The following is a 12,513-nucleotide window of genomic DNA, read 5'->3' on the forward strand; positions in this document are numbered from 1 at the left end:
CCTTTATTGTTTTCAGCCTTTCAGTCTCCTTCACTAGGTCTTAGTTTATCTTTATAAAACACAGATCTGATTGTACCACTCACTTGCCTCAAAACCTTTTATAGCTTTCATTTACTATCTGTAGGATAAAGTCCAAACTCCTTACTAGGATCTATGAAGCCATTTACTACAGGCCCTGATAAAAATGTCTAGTCCTGTTCCCTGTTACTTTTTTCTGTGAGTATGAGTCTTTTCTGGATCCTCTCTTGAACTCCAAACTACGCATTATTTTTTATTTTATTTTTTCAAAGATTTTTTTTTTTTTTTGGTGTGGACCATTTTTAAAGTCTTTATTGAATTTGATACGATATTGCTTCTGTTTTATGTTTTGGGTTTTTTGGGTGCGAGACGTGGGATCTTAACTCCCTCAACCAGGGATCGAGAACCCATACTCCCTACAGTGGAAGGCAGTCTTAACCACTAGAGTGCCTAGGGAAGTCCCCTACACATTTTTTAGAGCCTCTTTTTGTCTGTGACTTTATTATTTCTATACCTTGTTAGTGCCTGTACCTCTGCTTCCTAACCACCCACAGTGAAATCTTAAATTTTATTCATGATTACTTAAAAAATCTCTTATGTGAAATCTTTTTTTTTTTTTCATTTTTCTGTGTTCCCCAAAAGTGTTTTGATCATATGCCTAGTGTACACCACTATGCACATAGTGGTAGCATGTATGTGTATGTCTGCTTGGATAGATTGTGAACCACTTGAAGATAGAGATTGTATATTTCATGGGCTTACACTTATTTTATCTTGGCAGATACGCTCAAATGTCATGAATTGAGTCATTAAACTGTGGTTCATCCATTGAAATATGTACTCTTCAACTGTGTGTGTACATAAAAATTAGATAGTGAGTCTCTAAGAAATTTTTAATTCTTCTGGTTCTACAGTATTTGTATTAAATTTTGTGGAATGGTTTACATTGAGAGAACAGTATTTGTCTTAACCTTTTTTTATAGTCACAGACCCCCTTTGAGAATATGATGAAGCTCTAGATACCGCCCCACTCCCTCCTTGCAATTGCACTTTCTCAAAAAGTTGGTATGCTATTTTAGAGGATTCAAAGATCCCTTGAACCCCAGGCATGGCTCCTAGGTTGAGAATTCTGGGCTAGGTAAGCTCATGTTCTCATTGTCTAGGGGTGTGTGGAGTTACAAGAAATTGCATATAGATCTGGAAGGAAATGGGATAGGGATGGCATTATTTTGATGATGATTAATTCATATAGGGTCTCCTTCCCCATGTCTTTACCCCTGGTCTTAGTGGGAGACAAGTATGGTATAGTACTTAAAGGCCTGGATTTTGAAGTTAGACTGGCTTAGTTTTAAATCCTGTTTTGGCCATTTGACAGCTGTGTGATTTTGTCTCTCAATTTTGTGAGATAATCATGATAATACCTCATAGGATAGTTGTAAGCAATAGATGATGTAATCTTATAAATCCCTATCATGGTACTTGGCATATAAAAGAATGGCTCAAATGTTAGATGTTACTGTTAGTATTCTCCTAAAAATTTTACCCTTTGACATTGATATGTTGGGTTTTATTGCTTTTTACTTTCCTACGTTGGTATTTTTCTAATCTTGCCTATTCCATAAAATATGGAGATGATATCTGAGATTGTAGCAGGTCACAATGCGAGACATATATGTCTAGCATTCTACTGCAAACTTCAATAGAAATAGTAGGTAAAGCAACAGTCTGTATCCTCCAGCTTTTAGATTCTAGAAAAGTCTTTCAGATGGGCTGACTTTCAGATGGTCACAGGGCAATAACCTTTCTTCATTAAAATTTTTTAGTCTCATATTTTTTTTTAGTAGTTCATGGGAAAAGTAAAGAATTTGATGGCTCACTAAAGGAATTGCCCTCACCCTGAGTTTACTCTGGAGTATGTTAATACATGCCATGAAAGAGTAGCTTTAATTGTTTGATTTAAAATTGATAGCAATAATATACGAATCTTAACTTTTTCTCACTCAGAACTGATGACACTGCTTTAATATTTCTTTTTTATATGCAAATATAATGCACCTGAGTTAGTTCCTTGTTTTTAGTGGGTTTTATACTTTTGGAACTCTCTTCAGTGTTTGAGGTCTGTTCGGTGTGAGCTGTCCATAATCTTTTCTAGCTACTTCCACTTTTATTTATTGATTTGTAACTGTATAGCATTAGAGAGAGCATAGGTGAGGGATTAGAAAGTCAGTTTGTAGTCATAAAGAATATTCTAATTGAACTTTTTCTTCCTGCTCAAATAGCATGGGTTATCTTTGCAATAACTAACAAAATTGGAAATGATAATTATTGTAGTTTATATAGTACTTCTGTATTTGAGCTCTGTTGTGTTACTAAGAAAACTATTATTTTCAGATGGTAGGGTTTATATCAGTTTTTAGAATTTTTTGAGGATTGGATTGAATATACCACAAATACATATCACATAACATTCTTTGTTTTCTTCATCCAGACAGGTGATTTGGCTTCTGCACAGTTAGGAGGAGCACCAAACCGATGGGAGGTTTTGTCAGCCACACCTACAACTATAAAAGATGAAGCTGGTAATCTAGTACAGATTCCAAGTGCTGCTACTTCCAGTGGGCAGTATGTCCTTCCCCTTCAGAATTTGCAGAATCAGCAAATATTTTCAGTTGCACCAGGATCAGATTCATCAAATGGTACAGTGTCCAATGTTCAATATCAAGTAATACCACAGATTCAGTCATCAGATGGTCAGCAGGTTCAGATTGGTTTCACAGGCTCTTCAGATAATGGGGGTATAAATCAAGAAAGTGGTCAAATTCAGATCATTCCTGGCTCTAATCAAACTTTGCTTGCCTCTGGAACACCTCCTGCTAATATCCAGAATCTCATACCACAGACTGGTCAAGTCCAGGTTCAGGGAGTTGCAATTGGTGGTTCATCTTTTCCTGGCCAAACCCAAGTAGTTGCTAATGTGCCTCTTGGTCTTCCAGGAAATATTACCTTTGTACCAATCAATAGTGTTGATCTAGATTCTTTGGGACTCTCGGGCAGTTCTCAGACAATGACCGCAGGCATTAATGCTGATGGACATTTGATAAACACAGGACAAGCTATGGATAGTTCAGACAATTCAGAAAGGACTGGTGAGCGGGTTTCTCCTGATATTAATGAAACTAATACTGATACAGATTTATTTGTGCCAACGTCCTCTTCATCACAGTTGCCTGTTACTATAGATAGTACAGGTATATTACAACAAAATACGAATAGCTTGACTACTACTAGTGGGCAAGTCCATTCTTCAGATCTTCAGGGAAATTATATCCAGTCGCCTGTTTCTGAAGAGACACAGGCTCAGAATATTCAGGTTTCTACAGCACAGCCTGTCGTACAACATCTACAACTTCAAGAGTCTCAGCAGCCAACCAGTCAAGCCCAAATTGTGCAAGGTATTACACCACAGACAATCCATGGTGTGCAACCCAGTGGTCAGAATATATCACAACAGGCTTTGCAAAATCTTCAGTTGCAGCTGAATCCTGGAACCTTTTTAATTCAGGCACAGACAGTGACCCCTTCTGGACAAATAACTTGGCAAACATTTCAAGTACAAGGGGTTCAGAACTTGCAGAATTTGCAAATACAGAATACTGCTGCCCAGCAAATAACTTTGACGCCTGTTCAGACACTCACGCTTGGTCAAGTTGCAGCAGGTGGAGCCTTGACTTCAACTCCAGTTAGTCTAAGCACTGGTCAGTTGCCAAATCTACAGACAGTTACAGTAAACTCTATAGATTCTACTGGTATACAACTACACCCAGGAGAGAATGCTGACAGTCCTGCAGGTGAGTCTTCCAAGTCATGTCATGCCATAGATAAGTTCAGTGGTTTGTTAATATGTAGGGAAGCTTTTTGCTTTAGGTTTTTATCAGCATCTGGCTATCTTTAAAGGAGATGATACATTTCCCTATGTCTGTAAGAAAAGTCAACATCAAAGTGTGTTCCAGATTGTTCTTCATTGAAAGAGTGTAGTTTTCGAAGTCAAGGATTCATTTCTCTGTTAACAGCAATTACATGTCATTTTTCGTCACATACTTTTATACATTTTTTCACATCTGATTGGTACTCTCAGGCATCAGAGAATTCTTTTATTTGGCAGGTAAGGTGTCTTGGCTGTCCTTGGTGTGATGTAAATTAAATGTTTTGTGCATTTTATTTGGTTGGGCAATCAGGTTGGCATAGTGAAAACATGGTACTGGGAGTAGGTACTGTTGATGCTGTCTCACCCACCAGCTAGCTGTGTGGATTTGGCTAAGTTACTTTTTCTCTTGCAAACTCAGTTTTCTCAGCATGTAAAATGAAGTTGTTGGACTAGGTAGCTATATCTAGGGTACCTTGTAGACCTGAAATTCTTCAATTCTGTGATAGTCTATTCTTACAAGTGTGAAGTGGGCCTTAAACCTTAGCTGTGTTAGATATGTTATTGATAGTATGGGTAGAAATTTCAGAAGTCTGCTCTTTGTTGTGTAAGAATTAAATGATACAGTTTTAAAAGAGATAGTATCATCATTACCTTAGTGATGTTATTTATTTAGATAGTTTTATTGAATGTTTTGTTGTACACCAAATTCTTACTTTCACTCTTCTACTTTGTTACTTGGGTTTTTGTGGAGATTGTGCTATTATAACCTTCCACTAAGTCAGTGATTCCAAACTCTTAAATTGGGACATATGGATTTAATTTGTTGAAGTAATGGTGTTACCTTTTTTCTTTTGAGAAATTTATGATATATATTTAGAAAATTGTAATTGTCTGTACTTGGAAAGCCTTTAATTGCATTTGAGCCTTCTGAAGCTATGGTTTAGAGCAGCATTCTCAAAGTGTGGTCTGCAGACCTCTGAGGATCCCTGAGACCCACTCAGAGGTCCTTGATGTCAAACTACTTTTAATAATAATAGTAAAATTATTTGCCTTTTTTGTTGTGGTGACATTTTCACTGATTGTGGCTAAAACTGCTGTGTCTTAGCACAAATCAAAGCTGTGATGCTAAACTGTACCAGTAGTTGGTATTCTTTATGACCATCACTTGCAGTTAAAGAATGCTAGCTTAACTGAACAGTGACCGTGATGAACAAGTCAAAAGAATTATTTTTACTAAATCTTGACCCTTGAATGCTGCATGTCCTTTTTAAAATGTTTTATTGAAATATAGTTCACATACTATAAAATTCATCCTTTATACAATTTAGTGGTTTTTAATATAGGCACAGACTTGTGCAACCATCACCACTCTAATTTTAGAGTATTTTCAGCACCTTCCTCAAACCCCGTATCCATTAGCAGTCACTCCACATTCTAGTCTCGTCCCCTTAGCCCCCACAACCACTAATCTACTTTCTGTCTCTTTGGATTTGCCTGTTATTTTATCAGTAGAATCATACAATGTGTGGCTTTCTGTGTCTGACTTTTCATTTTAGTATAATATTTTCAGGGTTCATCTGTCTTGTAGCCTTTATCAGTACTTTGTTCCTTTTTGTGATTGAATAATATTCCATTGTATGGATATACCACATTTATTCATTTATCTGTTGATGGACAAGATTTCCATTTTTTTAGCTATTAAGAATAATGCTGCTATGAACATTTGTGTTCGTAGCATTGAAGTTTTTTGGTGTGGACATGTTTCTGGTTTTTTTTGGGTATATACTTAGGAATGGAATTGCTGGGCTGTATGGTTAATGTTTTGAGAAGTGGCTGAAGTGTTTTTCCAAAGTGACTGTACCATTTTACATTCTTACAAGCAAAAGGATTCTAGTTTTTCTACATCCCCACCAACACTTATCATTGTCCGCCTCTTTGATTTTAGACATACTAATAATGGATGTGGAGTGGTATCTCATTGTGTTTCTGATTTGTAGTTCCTGCTGCGTGTCTTTGTAATATTCTTTGTGACAAAATGGGAAGTATACTTTAATAAAGCACTTCTGCATATCAAAATAAGATGATTATCTTTGAAGAAATATATCTTGTTTTCAGTTGAGCAGTTGTGTGAGTTGCAAGCTGAACAAGATGCTATTTTCAGGAAACACAATTTACTTGAAAGGCTGACAAAGTATGGTTATTGAGAGACTCATGTATTTAAGTGACAGATATTTTCTTAAAAATAATGAATTAAGTGAGCCTGTCCCTTAAAGGAAAAAAACCTGACTATTTGCTACCAATGATAAAATTTGGGCTTGCCAGTGAAAATTAGAATTTTGGTAAACTTGAATCTACTACTGTGAACTTGATAGCTTGTTAACAATTACATACTTTTCTGATGAGATGGATAGTGATATTAATAAATAGGATTTTTTTGGATACTGTATAATGAAATATGCCAACATTTCAAAGAGCTTTATGATAACTCAGTGAACCAGTAGTTTTCAAATGACCAGCTCATGTTACAAAATCATGCATGGGTAAAAGATCCGCTCAGAGTTCAAGATAGATCAACAATAAGCATATGGAAAGTTTACCAATATGGTTTCAGATTCTGCATTGCAACTGACCTTTAAGAAGCTACTACTTGTCAGATTTGGTACAGTATCAAAGAAGAATACCCACAGTTGGCTGAAAGACTATCAGATTACTACTTCTTTTTCCAGCCACATATCTTTGTGAGACTAGATATCCTTCATATGCTTCTGCCCAAACCATGTATTGAAACAGATTGCAGAAGCAAATATGAAACTCTAGTTGTCTATTAGCAAAAATGTAAAACACTCTCTTCTCATTAAACTTTTATGTATATTTTTGGAAAATAGTTGTTTTTCATAAAATGTTAATTTGTGTTAACATGTAATGGATTTATTGTTTTAAAATGAATTAAAACATGAAAAATTCCTCTAATTCCTAATACAGTAAATATCAAAATATGTACCCTACATGACAAAAGCTTTTTAGGGACCTCAGTAATATTTAAGAGTTTAGGAGTCCTGAGACCAAAAAGTTTGAGAATATTGGTAGAATGACAGACTTCTGAAGACATAGGAGATAGTTTTTAGAAACCAGTTCTTAATGCTTTCACAAAATTGAAGTTACGGAGGTCTATACATGTTAGAAAAACACCTCTAGAGAATTTATTTGTGAATTTATATTGGTCATGAAATTAGATTGATGTAAAGCACTAAGTACTCAGTATAGTAATTTATTTCCAAAAATACTATGAAAATAGCAACACTGAACTAAATACAAAATTGAATTTTTAGGATGATAATTTAGTTTATTGAATGTTGGCAAGGAAGGGTAAAATAAAGAAGCACTTAAGAAGGCCATTGTATTTGAATTTTCCCCCAATTTTAAAGGAATGGGAAAAGAACTTGAGAAAATAAAAGTTAAAGAGAATAAGAATAAAAATATTGCATAGTATATAGCACATAGCATATTTAGAAATAAAAAACAGGGAGTTGTAATTTGGGGATAATTTAGTAATAGGAAGACTATCCCTTGATGAGCTGTCTTTTTAATTGGCAAGAAGGAAGAAATTATTTTAGGATGTGTTTTCTTATGTGAAAATCAGTAAAAAACGTTTTATTTGTGTTACAGCATAGTATGTCCAGATGAACTGCTTAAAACTTTGACACCATTGGTTTGCGTTTTTCTTTTTGGTGAGTAGGAAACAGTGAAACACGTTTCCCAAATAAATGAGACCATACAGGTTTGTTTTTTTTTTTTTTAATTTTTTTTTAACCAGGGTTCTGGAATTTTCTTGACTTTTTTTTTTTTTTTTCCTTCAGGCTCCCCTTTAACAAAAATGACCTCTATTCCAACCTGTTTTAAGAAGTGAATCTGATTCAGAGCCCCCCTCATGAGGGGTATGTTTAGTGCCCCTTATCCCTTAGAAACCAAACCCCCATCTTCCTTGGAACATAGAGTTTATTGGGCCCCACACTGCAACCTCACTCACTCCTTTTATTTCTTTTCTTTGCCTGCTAAGAAATGCATGCTGTTTTTGAAGTTTAATTTTTACTTTGTCTGCCATTTGCTATGTATTTGAACCTGGGTGAGAGGAGACAAAGTATGAATTTACATTATCTTTCCAACATCTTTTCTAGTCAAGTTTCTCACACATTCAAGCCAAGACTTACCCAATTTCTTAAATTTCAGTCCTCTATCAATTTTGACTTATCCTTTAAGACTGGGTATATTTAAAACTTGGTGTCATATACATTTTAAAATATTGCCATAACTATACTGCTTGTACAGTTTTTTTATCCTTAATTTTTAGTTTTTTTTTTCAAAGAGCTTTATGATAACTCAGTGAACCAGTAGTTTTCAAATGACCAGCTCATGTTACAAAATCATGCATGAGTAAAAGATCCACTCAGAGTTCAAGATAGATCAACAATAAGCATATTGTTAAGTATTTAGGTCAGGAATTATATCCTATTTAATTATTAATATAGCTAAAAAGACCCCACGTGAGAAAGAGCCGAGAGTCAAATTCACTGCTTAAAACCAGGGACCTGGGGTAAGATTTCTTTTTGTAGAGGCAAGCTAAAACAAAACAAAACAACAGTTTGTTGCTCTCTGTTACTCTAAGGTACAGCTTAAATGAGGCTGTATGCTTAAAGAAATGAGAAGAGGACATGGGGAAATAGGAGGACATCAGCAGTCTTGTGATCAGCTTCTGAACCGATCTGAGCCATTGAGCTGTTAGCACGGGGTCCAGATTTATGATATCTCCAGTATTACCTCTGAAGCCAGTAAAGGACATGGGCCTGTAGTAGGGCTAGAGAGACTTGGTGGAGGCACTTGGAAAAATGCCAGGCACGGAGATGTAGAGAGAAAAAAATGTACTCAATACAAGCCTGAAAACCAAAATTCCAAATTACATGATGAAGCAGAATCTATGAAAGATAGCCAGTAAAATCAACAATCAAGAGATGAATTTCATGTCCAGTTAAAGATAATTAAAAAATCTGTGAAGGACTTTAAAATCAGTATGTTTGTATCTGTCAATGAGATAAAGGAAGCTGTAGCATCTTTAGAAAAGAAGTTGTGAAACAAAAAAGGTAGATGTGTAAAAGAAACAACCAGAAATCCTAGAAGGGAGGAACATTTCATTGATTCTAAGACACATTGTTTAACATTTCAACATTTCTGAGATCTGAGTATATCTTACAGACCATGGCATGTCAGTGTTTACAGAGCTTTTTCTTTTTTACTGGTAGTGGTATGTCTTGTTAAAATTGTCTAGATGAAATAGAAAAATTTGGTGGGACAAACAGGAGAACCTTTAGGCTGGGCATAGAAAAAAATGAGTGAATAGTAATATACCAAGAAATTTGCCTGGGGTATAGTTTAGAGATAATGAACAAGTAGTTAAGAGACTTGAAAAATAGATTGAGAGTCACCAACATAAGATTTTCAGAAAAAGAGAATAGAGTGAATGGTAAGAGAAGCAGTATTTGATGAGATAGTGGCTGAGAATTTTCTTGTGTTGGAGATACATAGTTTACAGATGAAAATTTTGCTTCAAGTATTAAGAAAGATAAAATAAGTCCACCCCCATCTTAAAATTATGGAGGAAGAGATCATCTTAAATTTTAACAGACAGAAAAGTTAGATTGCTAACAAGTTACAGACCTACAAACTTCTCATCAGCCACACACATACCAGAAGAGTGTAGTAGTATCTTTATAGTACTGAGAGAAAATAACTAGCAGCTGAGAATTCTATATATAGTTAAAAATCCTACTTAAGAGTTAGAATATAATGAAGATATTTAAAATAATCAAGGACTGAAAGTTTACTATTCAAAGATTCTTATGAAACTAACTACTGAAGGATTAAGTAGAAAAATGGATCTAGAGGAGATGAGGATATAATAGTGATTACAGTGGGTAAAAAATTAATAATTTAAATGACCGTAAAATACTAGTAACTTTAAAAGTTATAGAAATCTTCAGAGATACACAAAAGCTGAGAAATGTATGATGAACCTTAATGTAACCATCTCCCAACTTCAACAGTTACCAACATTCTGCCATTCTTCTTTCCTCTGTTCTCACAATTTAAAATTTTACACTTGTGGAAGTAGTTTAAAGTAAACTCCAGACAATAACTTTACCCCAAAGTACTAATGGAGTGCTTTGCAATGTGTGGTCTGGGAGTCCCCGAGACCCTTTTCATGGGGGTCCATGAGGTCAAAGTTATTTTCATAATAATACTATGATGCTATTTGCTTATTTCACTTTCACCTCACAATTGGTGTACAGTGGAGTTTTTCAGAGGCTATATGATATGTGATAACACAGCAGATTGAACACAGAAGCAGATATAAAGATCCAGCTTTTTTTTTTTTAACTGATGTATAGTTGATATACAATGTTGTGCTGGTTTCAGGTGTACAGCAAAGCAGTTCAGTTATTTATATGTATATATCCTTTTTCAGATTCTTTTCTATTATAGGTTATTACAGGATATTGAATATAGTTCCCTGTGCTATACATTAGCTCCTTATTGTTTATTCTATATATAGTAGTGTGTATCTGTTAATCCCATCCTCCTAATTTATCCCTCCCCCCTTTTCCCCCTTGGTAATACATATTTGTTTTCTATGTCTGCGAGTCTATTTCTGTTCTGTAAATAAGTTAATTTGTATCAGTGATATCATATATTTGTCTTTGTCTGTCTGACTTATTTAGTATGATCTAGCTTTTTTCTAAGAAGCCAGATATTAAAGACGTTTGCAAAAATGTCAGACTATTCTGATTTTTTAAAAAATATATTTTTCATAGGAAGATGGTACTTATGTTAACACTTAGGAATTTGTTACTTTAAAATTAATAAATAGACCTTTAAAATGTTCCCAGTTTTTATTTCTAATGTGGTAAATATTGATATACTTACATAAACAAAGGCCCTTTGAAGTCTTCAAATTTAAAAAAAATGAATTTTTCCCATTTTTTATAAAGACATAATTTACATACAGTAAAATTCACTCCAACTGCACACAGTTGTGTAATGACCACCATAATTTACAGTATCATTTTATCACTCTTCCCCATTCCCATATGCCACTTCATAGTCAACCATTTTCCTTTACCGTTGTCTTCTGGCAAATACGTGTAACTCACATAAACAACTCCTTGAAGTCCTCAGTAATTTCTAAGACTTAAAGTGATTCTGATATCAGAAAGTTTGAAAACTGCCACACTAATGAATAAGGATTTTAAGAAACATAACCATAGTACCATTATTTATAATACCCTAAATTTATAGTTATCCTTTCATATTACTTAATATCCTTCCAATGTTTAGTTTTCCCCAAATGATTAAAAAATATCTTTTTAGAATTGATCAAATTAGGATTCAAATAAGGACTGTGTCTTTTATTGGTTCATGTGCCTCCAAGTCTCAGCTTTTCAAGTAATGGTTTTAGCAGCTTTTCATTGTTGTCATTTCGATTCATTATTTCATTAAGATTTGCAAAACGGTGAGTTTTCTAATTTTCTCAATCCTTCTGTGTTAAGCTATGATGATTTTTTTCTGAAAAGAACCTTCCCTTGTTAGCTATTTGGTTATCCCCAGCACAATTTATACAAGAAAGGCAGGATAAGCTATTGTAAATCCATTCCTTTTTATTTATCTGTTTTCAGAATGAGTTCGTGTCTTAGCTGCCATCAGAGGTTCTTTCTCTCTCTAGGTGTGTGTGTGTGTGTGTGTGTGTGTGTGTGTATCATTATGGACTCATTTTTTTATCAGATGTGTTTTAATACATGGTATTCATTATTTTGGGTAATTAATATAACTATTGCTAAGAAGTGGAGTGCTAAGGGGTATGGGAATGGAGGGGGTTGGTTTCTGGGTAAAGGTTCTTGTCATTTTTAGGAGGATCATCTTTATAGAGAATAGTTTTAGCTTTTTTACATCAATTTATAATTTTGATGTAAGTAATTATCAAGAGAACAAAAATGTGATTTTATGTATATATATTTACATATATATTTTTAATTAAGACTTAACTTTTTTAGAGAAGTTTTAGGTTCACAGCAATATTGAAGAGAAGGTACAGAGATTTTCCATATACATTCTGCCCCTACACACGCATAGCCTCCCCCATCATCGACATCTTTCACCATAGTGGTGCATTTGTTAAAACTGATGAAGCTACATTGATACATCATAATCACACAAAGTCCATAGTTTACATAATGGTTCACTCTTGGTGTTGTACATTCTTTGAGTTTGGACAAATGTATAAAATAACACATATCCATTATTATGATATCGTAAGAGTATTTTTACTGCCCTGAAAATCCTCTGTGTTTTGTCTGTTCCAGAAATGCAATTTTTAACTTCTAAACTGGGGCAGGAGGTAGAAAATTCAGCTCAACAGAAAATAGAAAAGGAGAAGAAGTGTAGCAAAGAAAAAGAGTGATAGCAGATGTAGAAATTCAGGACAGTCCTGAAAAGAAAACAAGAAAAAAAGATTAGTAATCCTA

General features: G+C 34.4%; 1 protein-coding gene across 4 annotated transcripts in view; it reads left to right on the plus strand.

Annotated features, from left to right (window-relative positions):
- SP3 (Sp3 transcription factor) overlaps nucleotides 1-12,513 on the plus strand; it is a 59,986-nt gene that overhangs the window by 7,173 nt on the left and 40,300 nt on the right. For all 4 annotated transcript variants that reach the window (XM_057744411.1, XM_057744408.1, XM_057744409.1 and 1 more), the window contains exon 4: nucleotides 2,507-3,866. In XM_057744411.1, coding sequence (XP_057600394.1) covers nucleotides 2,507-3,866 — 1,360 coding nt within the window. The remainder of the gene's footprint in view (nucleotides 1-2,506; nucleotides 3,867-12,513) is intronic.

Source organism: Hippopotamus amphibius, chromosome 8 (assembly GCF_030028045.1).
Source record: "Hippopotamus amphibius kiboko isolate mHipAmp2 chromosome 8, mHipAmp2.hap2, whole genome shotgun sequence".
In the NCBI taxonomy this organism is placed as follows: Eukaryota; Metazoa; Chordata; class Mammalia; order Artiodactyla; family Hippopotamidae; genus Hippopotamus; species Hippopotamus amphibius.